This window comes from Melanostigma gelatinosum (assembly GCF_949748355.1).
Source record: "Melanostigma gelatinosum genome assembly, chromosome: 13".
NCBI lineage: Eukaryota > Metazoa > Chordata > Actinopteri > Perciformes > Zoarcidae > Melanostigma > Melanostigma gelatinosum.
Window position 1 is genome coordinate 12,911,056 of NC_136646.1, and position 25,410 is coordinate 12,936,465.

Below are 25,410 nucleotides of genomic sequence, written 5' to 3' on the forward strand. Positions count from 1 at the left end.
GTTGCATCAAGAAGAATAGATAATCGTTTTGTAATCGCATCGTATCCATTTGAATCTGAATCTAATCGTGAGGTGCCTAGAGATTCCCACCCCTAATCTCGACCCCCTCTTTTGCCTGCAGTCTGTTGTGAGTCGATTGTAAGACTTGTGATTCCAATCGCAATCTGCAACTTCTGTCCTGCGCGAAGGAAAAAGCTGGAAACCTTTCAGAGCTCCCTTTCAAAGCCTACAGGGGGTGAAATTTGATACTGTAAAGATTTATGTTTTAGCAGTATATTATCACTTCCTTTTGGTTCTTGTTTTATCTTATTTCTGTCTTCATCCATCCCAATTTCTCTGACATTTCATCCATTATTTGAGCTCGTCTTTTTAATGGTTTAATGTCTAGCAGGGATGTAACGCCGGCTAAAATGCCAGACGGCTCTGACAGTTGTAAGGTTAAAGCTTTCAGTTGCTGCCAGAGTGTTATGACTTACAGTAGGTGGGCCTGTCCACGCTCACCTCCCAATAAATGCTGTCAGGATACAGCAGCTTGCCAACTTCAAAAAACACTCTAGTCTGAAAGTCCTGCTGCCTCAGAGAAACATTAAGACTGACCAATGGACTGTTTTACAGAAACAGCTTTGACAGGTTGGGATGGCAAAATTGTTCTCTGCAGATGAAAGAGCTTTTCATCTGTCATGTCCTCCGTCGTACTGGATAGGCTTGAAGCTCCTGCAACAGTATGGAGTCAGTCATTTAAAAACACTACATTAGTGCTCCGGTGCTGCTGCATTGCAGTCAATTTAGTTTTTGCCAGTGGAGAGGTCTACACAGCGTGCACATTGCTTTGAAAGACTGACTCATTCCTCAGGCTGCAGTGCTGTTTGACTTGCAGGGCAACATGAGAGCACGGAGATGACATTAAGAGAAGGCGATGGACAGTTATTAGCTACAGATGTGGCTTTTGAAGGCTGGTAGAGGAATGCACATAGAAGTTGGAGAGAAAAGACTGAGCATTGTGAAAAACGTCTCCTTTTGAGCAGCATGAGACAGTTCGTTAGTCTGTTGAAATCACATGATTTACATCTGATGCCATGTAATGAAAAAAAGTAATAACTAGCCCAAAATCCTCTTTTTCCGCTATAGTCAAGCTGTTGCTTTAGAGTGAAAGGGAAACAAAATAGCTCCAACATTTTACCAATTTATTTTCCACAAAGAAACATCTTTAAAATAGATACAACAGCATGAAATTCAGTGACTCAAACTGACACAGTTGCAGTTGTTGAGAAAAATTGTGTTTAAATGAGCAAAATCAAATATGTTGTGACTTCTAAAATGCACTGGTGGTAACGCTCACACACACACACCGTCACAATATTTCAGTGTTACGAAATCTCATTTCCAGCTCCCAATGTTTGGTTTGAGCCATCATTCATCTAATCACTACAATCCCCTTTTAGCATTACTGTACATTTCCTCTCAAGTATGGTGACAGGAAGCAACTTCAGACAGCACAGCGAGAGAACTAGGCCTCATTGTCACTGAGCAACACGATCTCTGACAACAGCAAGCTTTACCGCCAGACGTCCCGCTTCAACATGGTCCTCCTCACACCTTCACCCCCCCTCACGCGGTGCCATCCTCCTATTAGGGCAGTTTCAGGAAATTAACTCCTCTTTAATACCCGGGACTAGACGGCATTTCCCCTATCACAGCTTCCTTGTATCCAGAGGGTTCGTCCAATTTGCCATCATTTTAAAACACAAATAGGTAAACAGCTTAGAATATATGCACACACGCAAAAAAAAAGAAAAAATATCCAAAGCATATCATTCCACGGCACAGTTTCTTTTTTTTGTCGCTCCTCTGCAGTACAAAAAAAAACTACAACAATGGGGAAAAAAAACAATAAATAGACTTCCTCTGGTTTCTATATTTCTGTGTTTATGTATATACATATATATATTTACAGTGATGGGTCTCTACATGAGCACACAGCTCTTGGCCCGGTCCTTCCTCATGGTCGGGGCCTCGTCTATTTGCTCAGTCCGACCCGGCAGGGGTGGCAGGGGCAGCTGTGACACTCGCTTCAGGCCTCTGCGGGAACTGCTGCGTTTTAGCTGCGGCTTGTGCGGCCGCCGCACCGACGCCACCGTGGTGACGTGGAACACGTCGCGAACGCTGTTCTCTGAAACCTTGGATGTGCACTCTACGTAGGCCACTGCCCCCATCTGTCGAGCTATCGTGCTGCCCTGGAACACGGGAGACAGGCAAGAGACTATTAGCAAGCAGGCAAGCTTCATTTATGGGACTGTTTTTCAAAACAGGAAACATGAAAAGGGGAGAATACATGCAACATTTTATCTGCAGTGCCACAGCAAACTTCAGCTGGTAAAACTTGACATTTTCACAACACATTTATGTTACACTTTTTCTCCTTTCAATGGTTTTGTATTCAACCTTCAGCCTCTTTTTTTTTCTTTCTTTCTCCATGATGCGTTCTCTCTTGTTTAGAGGTTGTGCTTGAGTTTACTCCACATCAAGGTGTTGTGAGAGCGCTTCACAACGAAATTCAATTTTACAACACGCACCTTATCCGTCATTGTACCTTGTCAATACGCAGGCATTATATATCTCAACTGTGGAAGACTAAATGTCCCCGAAAGAGGCAGCAGATCGGAGACAAGGATGTCAATCTAATCCGGAGACTGAATTTCAATGATCGAAACGTGTCTGGAGACAAATGCAGCTCCTCCAGCTGAGGCATGAATAATGTAGAGGCTCGGACTCCTCCGCCTGTGGTGAGAGAGTGGGAACAGAGCCCACTGGGCCACTGTTGACATGGTCTATGCAGCTATTTAGAGAGAAGAGACTAAACTCTAACTGAGCTCCTCCAGCACTGGAGCTCACCCCTGAGTAATCTTACAATATGCCCAGTTAATTGAGACCGTAAATTGTTTGCTTGAGATCAAATCGGGGACAAATTTAATTCCAAAGTCCCTCTTGCCTCTCTCTTCGCTACAGTACATCAAAACACAGTCACGTAGGCTCAAAACAGGTTAAGGTTGTTACCGATGAGACAGGACTGCATTTCCCATGACCCTAACATTGCATGTTCTCCAACACAGAGAGCTTTTCATCCCCAGTGGATGTGGTTTGATTTCTATCGCGGCGGTCCACTGAGCCGCATATAAGAAGCAATGAATTCCTCATTTGGTGGAACGGCAGATTTAGATGCAGGGGTGGCGGCTGGAGAGGGCCAAGGTAGAGATTGCTGTAACAAGCGGAAAAAGGCTTGATGAGATTTTGGGCTGATTAATGCGGAAATGTCTGGAGTTCACCCAATGGTCGCTCTCTCCGGCGACTCCTCAGCGGTGTTGGAATTCAATTTAGGATCAACAACAGGATAACGACACAGGCTATTGGATTAGAGCAGCAAAGATGTTTGTTGTGCACAGCTTTAGCTTCTGCTGTGTGACACAAGTTTTCTGGGCTCGTTGGAGGGACGAACAGCAGTCGCCTTGGATGAAAACAGTGACTGAGAAGGAGCAAAACAATAGTTTAATGTAGGCATGGCCACAAATGGTCCCCATCTATTTTACATCAGCTCTGTGGTTTGCCACTCCATCTTTTGTTTACGTATCTTATTTACATGAACTGTCGTGTTGTTTTCAGTTGCTGTTTTTTTTTTTTTTTTGGAGGCTTCGTGCTTTTAGCCTCCGGCAAGCTCTGCGACAGCGGTGGAAAAAAAGGCTCCTTTGTTCTGAGGGCTTTTGTGCGGTGGTGAAAAAGCCCCTCCGCTTTTTGTATGTCCAACACGTGAGAGCACAAATTGAACACGATGAAAGCTGATTTAAAATTCACCGATTTACAGAACAGTTTATCATCCCCTTGGCTTAGAGGTCATGGCGGCATGCGATGAAAGGGCTCACTCATTTATCAATGTCTGTTTTTCTATTCATCTGGCATTTTGAAAATCCCCAAATCTGCATGAATATTTCATTTCAGGGAAAAATGTGTCCCTCGACATAAACTCCACTAACCCGCCTGTGCCTCTTCCGTGGCCCTTGACATAAAGCAACGTTGCATCGCCTGTCAGCTACTTTCAGTCAAAACGCCAACCCCAGCAACATATCCCCGAGGGCTTTCACACGGCTCTTAGTCTGCTGCGGTTGATTGTGCTGCATGAGTCCCCTTTCACACTCCCTTCCTGCGGGACTTCACCTGAGAGGCAATGCCAAGAAGGAAAAATTGTATATAATCGCTGGATCGCTTTCTAATTTATTTTCCCGGAGAACCATTGTTGTTTTCAAGTCTGTCTTTTTCCCCCCCCCAGGGCACCATCCAAGTCCTTCTCTCATTTCTCATCCCCCTCCTCTTTCTCCTCACATATCCATCACGGGCATGTTCTCACCTGCTCGTGGGTGACGGGGATGAGGCGCTGCTTGGAGAGCTCCCTCAGGGTGCCGACGTCTGTCCTCATGTCCAGCTTACAGCCCACCAGCACCACTTTGGCATTGGGACAAAACTCCTGCGTCTCCCCTTGCCACTGTTGAGACATGAACCGACAGAGATACATCACTGATTGTGCCAAACATGAGCGTAGAGCTGCCCGTACCGACTGCGATACAGTGACGACCTTTGGCTGGTCCGACACTGGACACCTGAGCCCGATGGGGACTAATGCTCTCTTGATAAAAGACAATTGTTCAGCTGAAGAGTCAAAGAGAAATGAAAATGTCTTTAGAATCTACTGATAACAGCATTCCTGAGACTTAAAAGCAAATCAATTCATTGAAAAAAAGAAATGGTTAGTTGCACTCCTGTAAAGCATCAATGCATCAATGCATAGTGACATTAGGGCTTCAACGAACATTTTTGTAAATTATTGATTGACAATTATTCTCTTGGTTAACCCCTTAATTGTTTGGTCAATACCAGAAAGCAGTGAAAAATGCACATGATAATAAACTGAAATGTATCACATCTTCACATTGCTTGCTCTTTATTCATGCCACCGTGGTTCAGGTTTCTCCAGTACCCGTCAATGTATTTCAGGTTTCTGTACAGAAAAGGTCTGAGCAGTCTTAAATGTCACTTCTGACACGGAACCAACAGTCTCTTTTCTCTGCTGGTTAATACACGACCGCAGCCGACGGCTCTGAAATATTCCTCATGCCGTGTGCAGAATGTCAGGGTGTCCATTTGCCCTTTATGTTGAAAACAACCTCTGACCTTTCAAGCCCACCCCTATTCGACCAATTATACCCTATCAAAAGCTTTGATTGTTTAACCCGCTCTCCTCCCCCAGCTGTCATCCAGAAACCTTGGTTTGCTTGTTCCTAGAGGTCAAGAGTCTAATTTGGGATGGTGATTGTGCAACAGGTTTTCCATGTGCCCCTGAGTATCAGAGATTACCAGGGCGACAGCTAGGGGTCAGGGGTCATGGTAACCCCCTGCCAAGGGATACATGGGAAAACCAAAAAGCTTGACGGCAGCTCTGCTTCTCCCTGTTGACAGAGAGCACCGAGGCTTGTGAGATATGTGTGAGTAAAAAAAAAAAAAAGGTTCGTTCTACGAAATCTGCAAGGGGCATTTTAGCAGCTCCCCTCAGACCACTAAACACGTCAACGGGCCAGCCGTGGGAACTGTCTTTGGCCCACAGGGAGCGCAGTTCAAAGGCAAACACACACACATGGCTTCAAGATGAGGGACCACTAACAGGCACAGGCCTATTTTACATGACACCCATCCAACACAACAAACACAGCCATTACGTTGGGTGTCCCTACATATACAATAGGTATTGCCACCGGCTGTAAAAGCACTTCCATGACCACAACCTCGCCCTGCCAGTATCACACTTTAACCGCCACCCCAAACTCAACTCCAGTATCGCAACATCTGAACCATAGATTCCATTACAAATTTTAAGTGCCACCATCTGGCCAACTCTTCTGCTTAAAACTTTGGTTTTTAATTTCAATGTAATTTTGGATTGCCTACAAAAGAGCCCTTTGAGTACTCGCGAACAGACTCTGCAACAGCTCCTCTTTGATATGGCTGATGTGGCAAATTTGCGTATAGGTGATATTCCTCTCGCAGCCACTCGGATGCAAAGCCTCTCCTTTCATTCTTCACTCTGACCTTCCGTTCCTCAGAGGCCCAAGGGTCAAGTGTCCATGGACGTTTTAATGAGATAACGGAGCGGGAGGCTCTAACCTCTGTGCTGATTTGCTCTATTGTTGAGCCATGGAAATGCAAGCTGCTGCTGCTGAGTGGGAACAAGATGCTGATCGGGAGAAACAGATTTTTTTTTTGTTTCCGGTTGGTTCTCCGGTGTCACAGCAGATATTAAATGCTGATCCAAAGTGTTGAGAGGAGTCGATGAAAGAAAAAAAAACCACTGACCTTCTTTATGACACTGTCCAAAGTCTCTGGGCGGCTGATGTCGAAACAGACGAGAACTGCATCTGAGTCGGGATACGCCAGCGGCCTCACATTATCGTAATAAGAGGAACCTGTGGAAACACAATAACATATGGCATAAGGTCACGGTGTTTTCTGAGGAATTCCTGTGTGTACTTGTTTTTAACCTGAATTAAACCCCATGAGGTTCTTCATCCCAGCCATACGGCTTATTCTGCCTATCAGAAACATACTGCATACTCCTGGAAGGTGATCTAAAGGTCAATAATACATGAAGAGCTCGTTAAAGCAGAGGCTGTGACCTAAACATGGATATGCTGCATCTTGAATGCACTCTGCAGACGCAAATGAGTCTCGAGCTTAACAGTTGTGTGCACATATTTCAGTATCTTTGTCTCTTGGGCTTCCACACAGCTGTGGCCTCCCTTCATCAGAGTGCTTCATGAGGAATGTCGATGGGGTTACGCAGACAAGCACACACACACACACTCAAAAGTGAATTATAGTGCGTTGAAGACCGGAGGACTTGTGCACACAATCCATAATCACCTTGAAACAGCAGCGAATGCCAGCACAAAGGCCAAACTAAAGGTTGAACCTCTTCATTTTGTTGACTCAACCCTTTTCCTGTGTCTCTTGCAAATGGTCCGTGTTTTAAAATCCAAAACTTATTTCTGACTGGAGATTCGCATGCACTCGTATGCCTTTCCCCACGCTCTCTTTTCATTTCTGTACCTTGATCAAATTAGAAGGCGGCGTGGTGCCGCTGTACTTTCGCAAGTCGCTCGGTTCCACGGGTCCTGCTCTCCTACAGCTCTCATTAGGAGGCTTGTAAAAATATCTGGGCTCTCTCTCTCTGTGGCTGTGGGCCTCCCTCCCGCCTGCCTCCCCTGGGAATTGGTACGAAACTGAACTCTTACATTTCGATAGCAACAGCAGCACCCTGGCTGCATTAAGTTTAGCGTCACGAAAACTCCCATGTTTGGGGACAAATCGCCACATTTTACCTTTACAACTGCAAGAAATGTGCATAGAGCTGTGAATCACTTCCTGTTGAATGTCGCACACTAAACCAACTCTGATATTACATTTAATCTCTTAAGGCCACGCCAACTGAGTGTGATAATTATGGATTATCTTTATAGTTGCTGTTAACATGCTCATACCAGATCCGACACAATAGGCAGCCAGCTTGTATAAAAGAGCTGTGAGACTTTGTCTGGCGGGGTGAATGGAGTCTGCACAACAGCGCTACAGCCTGTTTTAGCATCACTATGTTCTCTTTGTTAATGATTAATGAGAAGAGCTGCATGCGGCCCGCAGACCCAGTTCTTCAGCCGGCTGTCCCATGATGACCTGAGAACAATGCAACAGCCTGCACATTAAAGATTGATGTGTTTTGTGACTCCAAGTAAGAGAAACTATTTTTTTTGTTTACATTCTGTTTCTCACCAAAATGCACTTTGCCATCAAGGGCGAACAACAATTCTGAATGCCTTTCAAATCTTTAAAGACTTTTAAAAAAAGAAAATGGCATGAAATCTGCATTCTTGATGTTTGCTTGCAGTCTTCTTCTCTCCCGTTATTGTGGCATATGCATAACCCCACCCTCTGCAGTCAGCCTATCACACTATAGTTCATGGCGTGTATGTCATGAATGTACGAAGATAACTGTATGCTGTTATATAATGGTGCACTATTCATTTCATGAAACTTGCTCAGTACATACGTAAACATTCTTCAAGCCTCTCTGTACAAATGCAGGGCACGAAATATTATACTGATACGGCTCTTTGCAAACTTTTTAGTTTTTATTGGTGACACAAATTTGCCATGATACAATCATTTGCATTGTTTTTAGAACAATGTAAGCAATGCAATGATTAGTTGTGATTGATATGCGAAAGATCGGTTATGGGTACAATTGTTTCAGGGCCCCATCGCTTGACTTGCAGTCTCAAGTGTCACAACCATTGCTAAATTACTGCACCGCCTGGCGCTGTTGCTGTGACTTGGTGAATATTAATCCGTATGAAAACAATACAGAGACCCCAGCATATCTAGTGGTGAAAACTAAGTGCTGCCTTTTAAACGCAGCAAAACCCTGATGGCAGTTTTGTAAGCTCTTTGATACAAACACGTTTAGCAATCTTGTTTCTCCTTTTCTTTTTAAACATACACTGTAATCGTATTTTCAGTGTAATATAAAGAAATGAAAAATGAATGTAATTTTAGCCCCCCCCCTGACAGGACATTATCCGGAAATCACAGTCCCGTCATCGTCTTAGTAACACAAGATTGCTAGCGTTTTGTAATGCTGACAGAGCAGGACTTGCACACACACACACGCTCGCAAAAAAAGCCCAATAAAACAGATGCCAAGTTGAACAGTCAGCAAAGCACACATTGAACGACAGCGAGCTCTGATTGGTAGTGGTCACACATGAGGTGCTGTAGCTGCTGAAGTTGGTCTTTGGTATGTATCACAATGCAGCAGACCATACTGAGGTTAGAGCTGAGGAGGAAAAGAGCATGTGGAGGTGGAGAGGGGACAGAAAAGATTTAATGGCTTTGATGCGAGGGCGAGGGCATGTGCAGAAGCATGAGATGACAGAAGCAACCGCGGAATTACAGCAGACTCCAGATGAAGGGGAAGAGATGTCGGGGGAAGAACAGTTGAAACAATGGTCCTTGTTTGACTTGAGATGTAATTAGAGGTTGGAACGAGGCCTCCGGGATCAATTTGTCGATCAGAATGATAGGCAGGTCGCGGTCACGACAGACCTCGTCACAGCGCAGCACTTCTGAGCTCTTCTGCCTTGAGTGACAAGAAAGCTACCTCAGCACGTTTGCAAAGGCAGAAAGAAAAGTCCTCTCAGGGAGAGGAGAAAAGGGCTGCGTTTAAAACAAGCCGAGCAGGCACAAATAAAAGCCGATCACCATAACGATCAACAACATGAGGAGAAAGGGGGAAAAAACAGTTTTATCCCGATTGTAAAATATATCGCCTCCACCGCCTGAAAGGCACTTGTACGCCTTCTAGCGAATAGACATGATCAGAGATAAAAGAGGATGTAGCTGTAGATGAGGGGAGGAGAGGGGCTGTGCAGTGGGTGTTTGGGTAGGTAATCAAAGCACTGGACTCGGCAGGACAGATCAAATAAAGAGGTATGAGAGCTCTGGGTTGGCTATTGGTGAGACTGGCCTGTGCCCATTCACTGTGAGGTAGAACAAAAGGTCAATTGAATTTCAGACGGAGCAGGATGAGATGGATGGAGCAGGAGGGCGAGGGGGGGGAGCACAGCCTGGCAGAAACCACTAAAAAATATCACGCCTGACGAGGAGTGGGGCCCTGCTACGTCGTGCCAAGGACGGGCATAAACCACCCCTCACAAAACCTACTCGAGCATTAGCATTAGCCTGATTTAGCACCGGCGATCTCCCAAAGTGGAAAGTGGATTTCTGTCTTTATTTCCACGGGGCTAATTAGCGCTAAGCCTCGCTGCGGCGCCATGCAGGAGGCTCTGCCGAGGTGACAGAGGTGAGAGGACAGCGTTCCTCAGTAGCCGTCAGTCGAGCTTCATCAAAGGCCTGAATATCCCAGCAGATGTTGAGGCGGACAGGAACGCTAATGTACAGTGATCGAGGGTTTGTGGTTTGACTTCATTTAGGCCTACTGTCCCCTGACGCATAGGGACAGTCTGTCTGAAACAGGACAGCGCTCTGTCTGCTCATTCAAACCCTCCTCCCTGAGAATTTCTGTTTTATGAGGACAGACGATGAAATAAACGGAACAATAAAACACAAATGATGCATTTAGATGGAGAAGATTCTTTAGAAAACCTGTGAAATTGAGTGCGCATTAACATCTAACAAAGCCTTCCAGTCATCAGTGCATTAATCTGTACCATCACAGCAGGGATTTTCTGCGTCTGTTGCGTGCTCGTTGCATACACAGCTAAAACGCAAACCATGATGAGCGAGGGGAAAAGAACAGTCTTTTCCTCGCGGCTCTGATGTGTTTATGCACATATGGCAGGGAGTCAACAGCAGCTCATTAGGCCACATAGACATTCTGAAAGAAACAAAACACCCATGCACACAGACAAAGGCAGGGTATAAGGCAACAAACACCCTCTCAAATGTAGACAAATAAACGACAGCAGTTAGTGTGACTGAGTTAGCCGAAACCGTAGAAACGCAGCTCATTCAATGGCACATACCCGCCGTCTTTATTCTTTTCCTGCAGCTGTTTTCCTCTTGAAATGCACCTTCAAAGCAAAGGCAAAAACATTTCAAGTTGGGGTAACCGTGTATCGTAGCAACCCGGAGGGATGCAAATGGCTTCATTGTGAGGCCTTGAAAGGAAGTAAGGAGGAAGCGAGCAGGAGAGCGGAGGGGATCGTGGAGGCCACTGACTCCGGTGCATTGATTAGAGGTGACTAAAAGCAGGAGAAGAGGGTTGGCGCTCCATCCTTTTTAAAAGGTTGAGCAGACTTTTCATTGCTGAAGGTTCGCTCTGTGTTGTGCACTGTTATGGTTGCTCCTCAATCAGGGTGCGTACTCTCATATAAAAAGGAGACGGCTGCCAAGGCACCCTTTGAGAGGAGGTGAAGTTACTTTGACCCAGTGTACCCATCTGCTGCTCAAGACGGCGTGTTTTCTTGTGTGAATGTAAGCCTGCACAAAACTTTCTTTTACAGTCCCACGTCCGGAATCCAATACAGTGTACCGCATATGGTGCCACTGACCTTATTCACATGGCAGGAATTGTAAACTCGCACTCCAGATGGAAAATACCTACCGGGAAGATTGGCATAAAACTAGTGCTTCTATAAGAAGGGGACTTCAAAAAAATTTGAAACTCAATTTCACATTAGCATGGAGTTTTCAAATGCCGGCTCTACCGTTTCAGAGTTCTGTCCATCATTTTAATGCCGTTCCAGGTTAACCATTGATTTCCATTCATTTGCGCATGATATGGAAATCAATTAGAAGACTCTTGAAATGTGTTTTTGAGTTGTGTAATCTGTCGCAATGAAGATAAAGATCTGCCTTCATTTTGGTCAGTGTTAAATGTTCACGAATGTGATAAATATTAAAGCAGACTTGAGATTCACTGTGATGTATTACACAACTCAAGCATGATTAAAGTGTCTGTTAATTAATATACAATAAATTAATCAATAGAAAAGTAGAAAATGAAAGGGATGCTGTTCTCATTAGTGTTTTGGCAGGTAAAGTCTAATGAAGGACACTATTGAGTAGCATTATGGGAAATGTAGGATCCAGCGTTTTCGAAGCTTGGCTCATACCATGGACTAAAAGTCATGATATCTTGCCCACTATTGTTTTGATTTTGAATCATTCTTTTTTTAAATCTGCTGTGTCCTACTTCTTTATGGATGTGTAATACTAAATCGTTGGAGTGCCTCTCTAAATTGGTAAAAACATGCAAAACCACTATTTTGGTCCTTTTACATTTAGGGATCTATTTTAGTCATAGTGGGTTAGTCATAGATAGGGGGGTTAAAATATAATTGTATTACGTCCAGGTCAAACCTTCTTATTAATTACTGCATAACTAAATTAATCCTGAGATGTGTAACACAGAATAGAATCTCAACAGGAGATTAAAATGGATTTCAGAGTTCCAGTTTCTTGTTGGATCCACTCATTCTTAATTCATTTGTTATTTCTTGTGAAGTGAAGTCTCTCAAATAAACGATTCCATTGTACGATGTTCTTCCTGGTACATAATAGCAGAGCGGATGGACTGTATACTTCCTCCTCCTGTGATGTCATTTTCAAATGGCCATCAATGATATAAAGACTAGATTTCAGAAATACTGAACCTAGGAGGTGATATTGCATTTTCAGATCACATGAAATGTTTGCCAGATTCTGTGCAATATGTAGAAGCAACACAGACATCACTATGTGCCACGGCCTGCAGCCGATTGGGGCAGTGAATCTGAGCAAAAAATCAACTCAATCCAGTGAAACAAACCATTAAAAAGCCTGTAATGAAGCAACCTCAGCTGGCCTGGACTCTAGACTGGGGCTTTTATCTTTGGTTGCGCATGCAGTCTGACATATAGGCCATACACGTGTACAAAACACACACACACACACACACACACACACACACACACACACACACACACACACACACACACACACACACACACACACACACATATATAAATCTGTTGATCTGTAATAGAGATGGCTGTGTCACGTTTTTCAAAGGCATTAGCACACAGCCAGGCCAGTAGAGGTGACACCGGGTTAAATGGCCATTAACCTCCCATGTCTGCAGCCTCCACACAGGGGATATTGATCAAAGCTCCCTGTGCTTTCCCTGTGGAAGAAGTGCAGCCTTTGAAGGGCATCGAGCACCTTTTCCACGCATCAGCTCTGAGCCGTGCTGCCGAGGAGTCAATGCCCGGGTCTGTCGTTGAAAAGCTGGGCCAGCCACAGCGCTGACAGCACAGGCAAGAAGGGACAGAGCGGCATTACTGTCTGTCTCCTGCTCAGCCTCAGGGGTATGGAGATGGACTAGTGTGTCCGCTTTCAGTTTCTCCACACCCCCAGCTCCTCTTTTATAATCACAGACACACACACACACTCTCATTCCACAGTAGAAACCGCTTTGAATTTCATCGCCTGTTGTTTGATCTCTGTGTCCTGTCTAAGGCTCTGGTTCATGCTGCGCTTCGCTTTTAAAGATCACTACACTTATTTTGTCGCTCACTCCTTCTGTCCATCTATACATGCCCAGTCTCCGTTTAAAAAAACAAAACAATCATGTCTCTGCTTTGATTTTCCCTTTCGAAGTGTGACATGATGAGATCTGGTGTGACAGTCTATGTTGGTGCCCCCCCCCCCCCCCCCTCTGTGGCACTTAATTCCTTGGAGATGTTCATGTGTTTAGATGTTACAATTCACAGTTTTTGTCTGTGTGAGGAAGCCGAGCAGCTGGGAACAACTGCTGGCAGTGAGCACACGCAGTACCTGTCTTCATGTGTTTCCTCAAGCTCTGCGCCTCTCACACCAGAACCTTTGACTCTCGTCAAAGCAGACTGTTTGGACAAGATCCATCTAATGACACAGTTTGATGAAAAAACAAACAGACAAACGGCAGTTAAAGCACTCCATATGCTGACTTGAAGATTATTTGTTCTTTGCACAACTTCTTTCACCGCTCAGTGTTGGACCCCAGCTGGTTCTGATATCCCCAACACAAGTCTTCTTGCTGGATTTGTTTTTGTCTCGTTGCTCAACTTGAACATTTAAAAGCAGAAGATTTCAGATATATATTTTTTTTTTTCAAAGAAAGCAGGCTAGTATGAATTTCCAGCTTAACTCCTTGAAAGTTGATCAGTTGAATTCAAATCAAACATTGCAACAGGGAGTTGCACTATAGTCAACCTTCAATTAATCAAAGTTTGAAACTGATGCATGGGACAATGTTTGTCTAAAAGTGTAATGCCGGAGGTTCACCAAGCCGGCAGCTCAGTGCCTCCATTTGGATGAATACGAATAGTTGAAGGAAAAAACCTCAGGCTGCCTTGAATATTGGTTATACAACACCATTTTCAACAGTATTCGGGTTCATGCAATGATGTTTGGAGTGTACTGTCAACATTAGACACCCACTCTAATTATTTGACCTAGTATTGGTGATTTCCATGGCACAATGAATTCTGCTCTGAAAAGCTACCAGCCCTCCTCAAATACTACCATCACTCCACATCGCCTTCTGTTCCTTTTCACGTGTAAAACAGCCACGATCACATTCTTTATTTCCACTCCTACACATCTTTCAATCTCAGGATTTTCATTAAAACTTGTAATAACACTGACGGAAGCTTCTCTGTCCACGGCTATCTGTCTGATACGAAAGAAGATGTGAGAATATTCAGGCGGCATATGAAAGAATAGCTTGCGAGTGGAAAAGGACGTCCTCTGCTCCATCGACTCCACTTCCTCCATCCAAACTCATCCCGATCATGGCGCTATCTATCCCCAAGCCCACTCTGAAACTCCCCAGGGAGACCGCCAGGGAGACGTGGCCCTACTTCAAGTGCAATTTCACTTCCACAAAAGCAGCAGGAGCGAGAAAGAGAGCGCATCGCGTCTTGTTTATAAATAAAGTCATCCATAAATGATGGGATCTGTTGAATGTGTGTGAGCGGGGTGCAGGTGGGGAGTGGAGGATGGAAGTGAAAGACGGCCTCCCTCCCTGTATCCCCTTACGCTCGGATGGGTTGCAGACGGATGCGGAGAGGGTTTTGCTCCCGGGGGGGGGGGGACAGTAGAACCAGTCAGCGTGGCTGTTTTGAAGTGGGCTGATCAAAGCTGCCGCTGCATCGGGTTCTGTTGCGCTCGGTAGAGGGAGTGGACCGGGAGAAAACACACAGGGCTCCATTTGCCTTTTAGGTTTCCTGTCTGCCTGGAAAGGCATTAACGATTGCTACTGTTGCCTGGTTTCGAGCAATAGTTTGTGTCTCTTCTCTTGTTGAAGTCAACACATGAACAGTGCTGGGCGAGTGACGCAGACATTGCTGAAAATTGTGTTCCTTGTGTTACACATGCAATTCAATCTGAACCACGTTATGACACCTATATAATATCTATCAAGTATAATTAAGTATCACTGCAAAACTAGCAATGTCTAAATAGAAGCAAGCACCAAAGTTCACTCACCAAATTGAATGTTTTTTAAATAAATGTATCATTTGTTGTGTTTTTATTCATTTAGAAAGAAGAGGTTTGTTTCTCTTTGGATATCTATTAGGGCAAATGATATTGTCCTGGCTCATTGGCCACTTTGTGCATGAACCTCTTTACTATATAACATAAGTAAAGCACAGAGAGGCTTGAATGCTGGATAGTCTTGTACTTGCACTTTATTTATGTAAAGCATAGAAGAATATCACAAATAGCAGCATCAAACTGGTGTCTCTTCGTATGTAGTCAGTTATTCCTCATCAAACCTAAGAAGCTCCCAGTTTGTATGGTCAAGTCCATGTGCCTTTTGAAGTGACTACATTTAGGATCTATAACATCCTACCCTGTCAATGTCCTTTGCATCGTGCCGTAGATCATGTTACTTCAGGTCAATGGCGACAGAGGTTGCACGATTAAAGCGTTTCCTCCATCTCTTAACACAATAGACAAAAGCACTGCATTAAGTCCCCTACAGGCCTTCTTATATCGCCATATGTAGCTGTGTGTTTAGCATGGAACAAGAGCGCTGCATTGGTTTAAAAGTGTGACACAGTTGGCGTTTGTGTGTCGGCGTCCCCGAGGACCACAGTGGGTCAGGTCCCAAGGGTGCCACCAACCAACCTTCCTCACGACAAAAAGCCTCGGAGGGTGGGGAGGTGGGCTGGGGTGGGAAAAGCACAGATGTACACTTCTCCTTCTGTCTACCCCTTCTGTCCCCTTCCGCAGTTTTCAATCTAGTGAACACTTGCTGCTCTTATAATATGCTCAAAGGGCACCCCCCCCCCCCCCCCTCATGCTTTTTACTCGCTTCAACCCCTCACTCGCCCAATCTCTTTGCCTATTGGGCGAAGCAGCTGCTGCGCTTTCCAGGCTTATTGTCTCCCGGCTCCCACCCCAGCACCCCGGATCAGTCCTCATTACGCCTCTGGCCTCAGCTGAGAAACAATAGGAGAGGTCCCAGGGTCAGAGCTGCTGGAATTCCCATACACAAACCCATTCGATCACGCACATGACCACACGCTTGTAAACATGCACTCACACATATGCATGACTCCAATAATCGAATGTAATTGATCTTCCCGACTATTAGTTACAATTTATTCTCATATCCGACCTTTTGTATTGTTGTTGCCTTAAACGCTTGGCAACAAATCAGTTTCTTATCTTTATTTTATCCTTTTATTCTCCCAGTCTGTCATCATACAGTGTCATTCTCTTCTGTTAGTAGCACGGCATGGCAAGGTGTCAGACAGCAGTGTGAGCCCATCAAAAGCCTTAATTGCACTTCTTTTCTTCACCACGTACCAAAAGACTCATTTTAATTCTGCCCATTTAATGTTCATTCCCACTTTCTATGTTTTTTTCCATTGGCACATTAGGTAATTAAAAGCCAAAAGCCATATACGGCCTATCTGCAGAGTGCAGCACAGTTCAGCAGAAGACATGCTATTTAAGCAGATTATACACTTTTGGCTGGTGCGCAGCATTACGCTGACAGTGCATGGGGGCTGAGATGTGGTGAAGGAATGTGTGGTGGCTCTCAGCTCATAAGTCCATGGTCACATTTACAGGCTCCTCTGGTGGAGATGAGAGATCAGAAGGGACGGGAGGCGGTCTCCTCTGGGGGGGCCTCTAAGAAGTGCTTGTTTTATTGTTTGTGGGCGGGAGGACATGTGGGATGCTCGGGACGTTTGCGTGTAAAAGCGAGCAAAGGAATGGGTACAAGCCTGTGTGGTGCAGGTGGCAGGCTGCACTTCCGTGTGTGAGTAGAGGTGTCTGTGCGAGTGTGTGTTCCACAGTGTCACCGAGGAGAGCAGATATTCTGTGTGGTAATTACAGCCTGTGTGTTCCTGTCAGTGAAGCTGGCTGGCTTTCATGGAGCACTTCTGCCCACCCCTTACTGCTTAACACGGCCCCTGACTGCTGGTGACCCGGACGCCTTCAGAAGCCGCCTTAACACCGACGAGGAAAAAGAAAGATGGGAGGATAACTAAATATCACAGAGGAAAAGATAACTGACAATCTACCGCCAGAGAAGTTACTTTACGCTCTCCTGCACATCAACAATCCTGCTGTTCCAGCTCCCTTCTCTTAGCTACTGTAACAACCGCGCAGCCAGTTCCTCTTCAGCTCGTTGACCATTTGTGTAATCGTCTATGAATATGATTCACGTAGTGGGATGGAGCACAGCTGCTTGCCTGCTCAAGAACCAGGACTTCGAGCCCAGCAGCCAGGACGACTGGCTGTACTCCAGAGTTTCCGTCACACAAACCCACTCGGAGAGTCAGGGTGCAATGAAGTGCACCACTGTGCATGAGACCATCATTATTCAAGACATTTAGAGCTGGAGACTATTCACAAAGAGGAGAAGAAGGGAATGTCAACAACACAGAGGGGATTTGTTCATGTAATGCCCAAATAATTTGCCTAAGCTATAATATGAGGTATTTCTGTCAGTGCCATTTTAGTGATATGCATTCATGTGATATGGAGCAAATTGTGTGAGCTGTAAAATACATTTTAGTTATTGTCTAATGGAAAACCTTGACATCTAAGGCACTTAACAGCCACATAGTGGCAGTTAACGTAAAGCAAATGCTCACTGCATTTACATTTCTCTTCTTATTTGAAGTTTAAATGTATTTAGTTGCATGTATTAGCCATGCTCATTATTCCTGATCATGGGAGGGATCCGTTCAGAAGTCACTAAAATCCTTGGCTATGAAATGTGAGGTAGTGTGTAGAATTTACAGTACTGTGACACTCAAAGACGGCAAGTCCACTTCACCACACGCAGCTCTTGCTGTTTAGTTTCTAATATGCAAAACGTCTTTGTGGGCTCCAACTATTAACTGAAATCCCCGGGATTATCAGCTGCAGGCTGCCAGAGAGGCTGCAGGCTCATCCCAAACCAGGGGGATGAGAGTCATGGAGGAGCCAGAATATATTCTCTGTGGTTTTTCTGTCAAGCTCACCAGGCCCCAGGAACAGAACTGTACCCCCTCTGTCCAAAAATAGTAACTGTACCAGTTACCAGTAACTGTCTTTGAGAGTGGCGACCTGCACCAAAAACGCCCAAATTTATTTCCAACCTCTCCAAATCCAACACGGCAGTCACAAGTCGAAGAACATTATAACTCACCGTCCTCTGTGCTCACTCAGCCACCAAATTGAAAAGGGAAACTTCTATTAAATGTGTACATTGTGATCTTTTCGCAAACACGATACAAAATGTTACACCTGACATGAATTCTCATGCTTCAACAAGAGTCAGAGTCTACAGCCATGCTAGTGGCTCTGTGAGTCTGCACTTTGAGCCGGGCAGCAACTTCTTCATCAAAGAGGCTTTACAATATATTACTGTGACAATGTAATGGTGGCACAATAACTGTATAAACAACTACATTAGAACTGTAGGAACTTGTTGATTTGATAATCCATTAATCAATTAGTAAATTAAGAAATCTGATAAAAATGTTTAATTGATTCATTAATTAAGTAATTTAAGTCATCTTCTCAAATGTGAGGATCTGATGTTTCTTTATTTTTCATATTATTGTAAACTGAGTATGTTTGGATCTTTGAAATTATGTTCACAGAAAAAAAAAAGAAGCAAATTACCCAACATTTTGGATAAGGACAGTTTTTCTAAATTTCTCAAATGTGTTTTTTTTTATTTCTTTAAGTTACAGTATTTCAACAGCTTGCACTATCATCTGTTTACTTATTACCCAAAAATGTCATGCAGCCGTTCTCCCCCGGTGCAGGGGAGTGCCTTCTAGCCTGCTATGCATCATCAAAACAGGTTTCGTTCCGTTATTGCCCTGGGCTGGTTGGGCCGAGACTAGAAACAACTCAGTCGGCAGTTGAAAGGATGTCATCATCCTCCCTTCAGGATGAAGACAAAAATAAACAAAAGGTCTATTTGCTGTCTGTGGTGAAATAAACAGCTCCCTTACCAGTGAGTTGCAACCACCTAAACATAATTTCATTCTCCAATTGCAAATTCAGGATAAAGAGAACGAAATGTTGGTTTTTAATTATTTAACGCTGAGTCTAACATTACAGTTGTGATACAAAAAAAGGCCAAACGGACCAACCGTAAGAGCCCGGAGCAAATCATGTCATCTCCTGCGTTCAGCGTAGTCGCTGCTCAGGTCAGACAGCACTTTCTGAGCATCCTCTGGCTCCAGTGAGCTGTGGCCTTGAGGGCAAAGAGCTGCCTGTTGAAAGTAGTTACGCCCTGAGTTGTGGCTGCAGTTCACTCATTCTCTATTAAAGATTAATAAAGCGTAAAGTGTTGAAGAATAGAAAAGCCCGCTGAACCCAGCGTGTTTTACAGGCCTCTGAATGCCCTACTGGTCCAGTGCGCTGAGAATGTGGGGTTTAAACAGCAAAGAAGACACCAGGAATGTTGTAAAGTCGGTATGAGAGGACGGAGACAGCCAGACTGTGACTCTGAGTGAGCGCTGGCGCTGGGAGTGGTGTTGCACACTCGCAGTGTTTTGTTATCGTCGCTCAAGTCGAAACAATCACACCTCTGACTGTGGAAAGTCGAGACAGCTTTGTCGAGAGAAATGAGCCGAAAATAAAACATCAGACGTGACTTTAACGGAGGAAGACGCAATATAGGAAAGTGGCTGTGAAACCTATGTGAATGTGGTCATTTTATTTTAGAATGTCTTACAATTTGTGACACTTTCAGGTAAATAAATGTTTTTTTTCTGCTCTCTGTGCAGCACAATAGTGCGTCAAACTGTAGGCAGTTTATGAAAGCTTTTATATTTGTTGTTGAGACCACCCCGTGTCAGGCAGGTCTATTGCAGGAAAACTCCTCCACTGCACAGCAAGTGATGCGTTTCATGTTCCCAGCAGCAGCACTTTGGGGGAAAGAAAAGGGGGAAACTACAGCGAACATCACTGATCATTCAAAGCACCATAACAGAAACCCAAATTTCATTGACAGAACATTTCGGGTTAAGAGCGAGGGACACGTGGTTTGAACGACGAGCGATCTCTGGGAAGTACAGTGGAAAAAGCACCACAGCGAGAGCGATTAGCAGCAAAGATTTCAGCAAAAGAAGGAAGCAAAACAAGATTCCTGTGGATAGCCACTTGACAAAACAACATTCCCGCATGACTAAACAGAAAGTAAGAGTTCCAGTGTACATGTGAGAATCAGGTCAGGCATTAGAGAGGCAGAAGGGGGGGGGGGGGAGTGCAGAAAGAGACATGAGTCTACTGCTGTACTGCAGGAAGTTTGGGGGAAACCCGGGCTGTCATGACTTTGTCTTGTAAGAAACAGCTAGAGGGAATCTTTCCCAGGCACCCTTACCATATTGGGAAGAGAGGAAGAGTGTATTAATGCCTCAGGCATAAAAACCCTGACTGGCTGACTACCAATAGGCCCCATGAGCGTCGACAGTAATCACTAATGGCTCTCAGACAAGTTATCACCAAGCCACATTTACATTTTGACCACTTAGCAGCTTGGGCTGCTTTAAAAGTCCTTTAAGATACAGATGCATGCAATGGTGAAACAGACGATCGATCACTGTGTGGCTGCTGCCTGCACAGTCATACACAGACACAGTTTGTTTTTTTTGCTTTCTAATTGACTTAATTCTGCAGATGGTCTGGAGCTGACTAACAGGCCAGAATACAAAACACAGCGGAAAGTTGCCCTCTGGTTCCCAGAAGCCATAAGACCTCCCTGTTTCTGTGTAATGCTTCTTAAAATACCCATTCATTTAGAACAGCAACACAAACACACACACACACACACATGCACAGACATACAGATTCATGCTCGGTAATGACCTCGATTAGATAAACACCTCACCGCTGTTCTCAAACATCCTGCAAGGACTAGTTCTTGTGGAAGAACCGGTTTGATGAGACCAACATAATCATTGGCAACGAGTGCTGGGAAAATTTTTGTTTTCGAGGCGATGCACATCTACCGATACCGGAGAAATGTGAACCAGCCGAGACACAAGCTGTTTGAATAGCCATGCCTCGGACAGCGATCGATATTGCTTTGTGAACGGAGCCAGACCGCAGCACGCAGACTTCACCCACAATTATAAGGGAGACAATACTTTGTGTGAAGGGGCTGAAAGCTTGGTGGTAAAAAAAAAAGAATATATAAATATATATTGTACTGTAGACTGCAGCCACCTGAAAGTGGGAGAGCACAATTCATTTCTTCTCAAAATAGCAGGCACTGACAGCTTGGTGATGATGTGGCTGGGTTGATGTTGCGACGAAGGAAAGCTCTATTGGCACTCAACAGCAGGGACAGGTTCCTCCATTTTGGACCCCCTTTGGTTCCCTCATAGGTCAGCACTGTCTGACGGCTCGCAAGAGGCCCACAGAGTAAAACAGGTCAAAGATTACCGACGTTTAACTCTGAGCCAAAGCATGTCACACATTTACCTCCCCTCCGCCAGTAAATCCACTGATTTCAGCGATTGCATTGAAATACATTGATTTGGCTCTAAATGATGGTGCGACCGTGCCTGAGAGCCTGGGCACTGAGCTGGTGGTGCTGCTGCTAATGTACAGGAGATAAATAATCAAAACAAAGCTAGAAAAGGGCAGGAGAGGGGCAATTAACTAATCTGAATCCAAAAGCGATGGGAGATATGCTATTTTCTTCAGATGAAAGCTTCTCTCATCTATGTGTGAGCCAATTATTTTTCTTGTTGAGAGAAAATATCAACATCTGTGTTTGATGTGAATCGGTGGAAAATGGCATACCACATAAGGACCTCTGAACACAGAAGCACGCGTACATACCAAACTCACACACATTTGCCCAGTGGGTTGGGTGACGTCGTGTTTGTTGTGGGGTGGGCGGCTCCTGACTGAAGATTAAAGACGAACACTGCCAAAGGTGGTTTAGGGTTTTAAGATGGACAGAAGCACAATACTCCCACTACATCATTAGGCTCCTACAGCCCAGAGATAAGGAACTCTTCTAAGTTGTTGCCCCGGGCCCCAGAGGACCCCGACCCCTGACTGACAGGCTCAAGCTGATTAACTCCCCGGGTCGACACGGGGTCCAAGGAAAAACAACATTCTTTCACCGACTGGCCGTCTAACATAAAAATACTCCCATCATCTCTCCTGGAGGATCGTTTTTTGTTTTATGTTTGGGAATGTTTATGGTAAAAGAAGGAAATCCCCCTGGGAAGATCCTACATTCAGTCCTGTGACTGGCCAGCCATGTCGCTGGTCAGAGAGCTGACAAGAGCCTCTAGCCTGAGACGCAGATCTCAGGGTAGCTCAGAGCAGTTCATCCATTCATGCTGACAAGACCGGGATGAAAGTAGACCATGGCTTTTTCCCTGTGCAGGAGTCTCACTGATTTCATGGCAGCGTGGTGGCCAAAACGACTTCCTGAGCGAGAAGCAAATAAAGGCCGATCACATGGGAAAGTCATTCACGTGACTGAATTTTATTCAGGCTGGAAAAAGCTCCTCAATCAATATTCGCAAAATCACAAGTCACTAAACCTTCCAGTTGAAACCTTGATTAATGAATCTGGAAAAGAAAGTTCTTAAATTCAATCATTTTAGGGTGACGGGAATATGAGGCCCGCTGTGTAAACTCTGCAAACACGACTCTTTACATTCACGATTCTTTAACAACATTTTAAAGGAAATAAAACTTAATATCAAAGTTGACAATGTGGCAAAGAAGGAAACTCACCCAAACACAAATAGCAATATCTGGCCGATATGTCGGCAAACCAACGCGTCTTTGCACGTTAACAGTTATAGGGCAGTTACTGGTCCCTTCAGGCACATCCTGTCTCAATTATCCGCACCCGCATCCCTTTCAACAGCCGCCTGACCCCGGTCAGAGCATGGGAAAAGCCAGCCACACACAGCGGACAGCACATGAAGGAACGCAAGAGACACATGGCTGGCACCAAAGTTTCAAGCAAAGACAAGAATCATAAATAGCAGATATAGATGAAGACTCTAAAAGCAAAATCCATCCTTCTCAAGGTGGCAAGGCCAAAGCCATTTGTCATGGAGATGACTGCTGGGAAAGTTGCAGAGGGGCGTTGGAGGCAATCCTCCCACGGTCGCAGCGAGGGACGGGCACCACGGCAGGGCTGGGAGTGGATTGACTTGATGTCAGCCTTTATTAAGAGACGGTGCTGACAAAGAGATGAAATTGTCTTACCTGACGTGTCCCACATATTCAGCTCAATCCGGTGCTTGTCGATCTCAAAGCTGGCTGTGTAGTTTTCAAACACCGTAGGCACGTAGTTCTGAAAATAAGAGATTTATTTTCGTTATCCAATTAAGACGGACAAGATAAACGTGTGTATACACAGCCACAGGCTTCAGAAGAGTAGACTGGTGGAGGGGGGGGGGGGGGGGGGGGGGGGAAGAAAAAAAAATATCATATTTGAAATGATGCAGCAGATTATTAAAATAATGGCAGACACATTTAACAGTGAAGCGAGTTCGATACTTTATTTTATAAATAATAAAACAGATGAAGACAACGCCTTAAAGTTTTATGGGGAGCACTGCAGAGACAATAAAAGTCCGTTTAGACATTATAGGACTATTACAGGACTATTGCAGTCATTCATTACGGCTCCACGGCAGGTGGATGTGAACAAGTGCTGAAGTTGAACTGTTCAATATTTGTATTCTTTTAATGGCAGTGCTCCTCACTCATTCACAAACTCCTGGTCTCATGTATCTTCAGATTAAAAGCACTCTGGTTCAGACTTTTGAAAGACCTACCTCTGGATAGCAGTCCTTGGCAAAAACGTGCAGGAGTGCTGTTTTCCCACACTGCGTGTCCCCGACCACCACAATCTTACAGCGGCTGCCTAGACTGTCCATGTTTTGTCCGTCAGAGGTGTGTTGTTGACACGCGGATGGATTGCATCCAGCATCCAGCATTGGAGACGCAGCAGAACAGAAGAGAGGAAAGAAATATGAGCAAATGCATGCGCCGACCCGGTGCGCTTTGTCCAGCTCTCCGTGTGTCCTATACGCGCAGCTCCCCGGTCCCGCTGATAGACTGTCTGTCTGACTGGTCGGCTACCGAAACCTGAGGAAGGACGCGCACAGCCTTCACTGGAAACTCCGGCAGTTTGATTGCTGGCCACGCCTTCCTAATGTTCTGAATCTCATCACTCAACTGCAATAGGCTGCTCTCATGGGGAATGAAGGTTGTGTGGGAGAAATAGTTTATTGACCTTTTTTTGTCTTATGGTATCCTTTTAATATCTCAATTGTAATACTTCAGTAGTGGCTATATTAGCCTCAGAGTTTATGGAGACAAGTCTGCTCCCTGTTGTCTGCTTATAAGTCTTTATTGTTTTGCCCTAGAAATTTATTTTTAAGAACATCAGAATTTAATCTGTGGCACAGACGCAAGAGTCACTGTATTGTGACCCTGCTTATATACTATTACTATTCTTCAAATAAAAGAACGTGACTCGATAAAAAACACTTTATGACCTCAGGTCGTTATAGGCTATAACTATAATGTTGCAATAAACCGTCATAAATCACATCTCTCTTAGTGATCAGGTTGTAACGGGATTATTTATTAACTGAAGTGTTGGATACTGTGATAAATTGGTCTGCAGGGATGATATTTAAATATTTAAAAACATTTAAATTCGGTTTGTCCTCCTTTTTAAGTAGCCGAAAAGAACTCTCAATATGCCAGAGATAGGCTTGTAAGTAGCTGTAATATTCATAATAAGCCAGTGTTTTCCTCATTATTTATTTGTTAATAGCAGTGCCTGTTTGTCCCATGATGATCACTGACTAAACAGCTATTTTTCATGATCACTGTTGGGGAAAAGCAGCATAAATAAGGCACATTATGCCTCTTGATTTAGTGCCATCATGACCTCTTAATGGAGATACAATAAATGCAGCGTGCATAGATAAAGTAGCCCATCAGATGAAGTAGTTAGAGGTGACTGGGCTGCTTTCATGGGTCTCGTCGCCTTGCATTTAGCTCGTGTTACTTGTAAGTGCCCCGCTGAGGAGTTATTGGTTTTGTGAATGAGATAATTAAATGACGTGGCGCTGTTGAGTCATGTTGTTTCTCCTGGAGATCCACACTGCCGCCTTCTGGACACAAAGTGCTATTACATCATATTTACTTTAGAAGTAGCAAAAGAAAGTCCTATTGAGGAAACAATATCACAATAAACAGGAAAACCATGAATCTCGAACAATAGAACACACCTGCAAAACTGTTGAATTA

At 44.5% G+C, this 25,410-nt stretch overlaps 1 protein-coding gene across 1 annotated transcript; it reads right to left on the reverse strand.

Moving 5' to 3' along the window:
• Nucleotides 1–1,259: 1,259 nt before the first annotated feature.
• Nucleotides 1,260–24,191, reverse strand: rnd2 (Rho family GTPase 2). Its single transcript, XM_079281268.1, has 5 exons — nucleotides 23,922–24,191; nucleotides 23,347–23,434; nucleotides 6,394–6,503; nucleotides 4,397–4,531; nucleotides 1,260–2,234 (listed from the first exon to the last, which is right to left on the reverse strand). Exons 1-5 carry the CDS (start codon nucleotides 24,081–24,083, stop codon nucleotides 1,965–1,967), a joined length of 765 nt encoding a protein of 254 aa, XP_079137394.1. The 5' UTR covers nucleotides 24,084–24,191; the 3' UTR covers nucleotides 1,260–1,964.
• Between the last annotated feature and the right edge of the window lie 1,219 nt (nucleotides 24,192–25,410).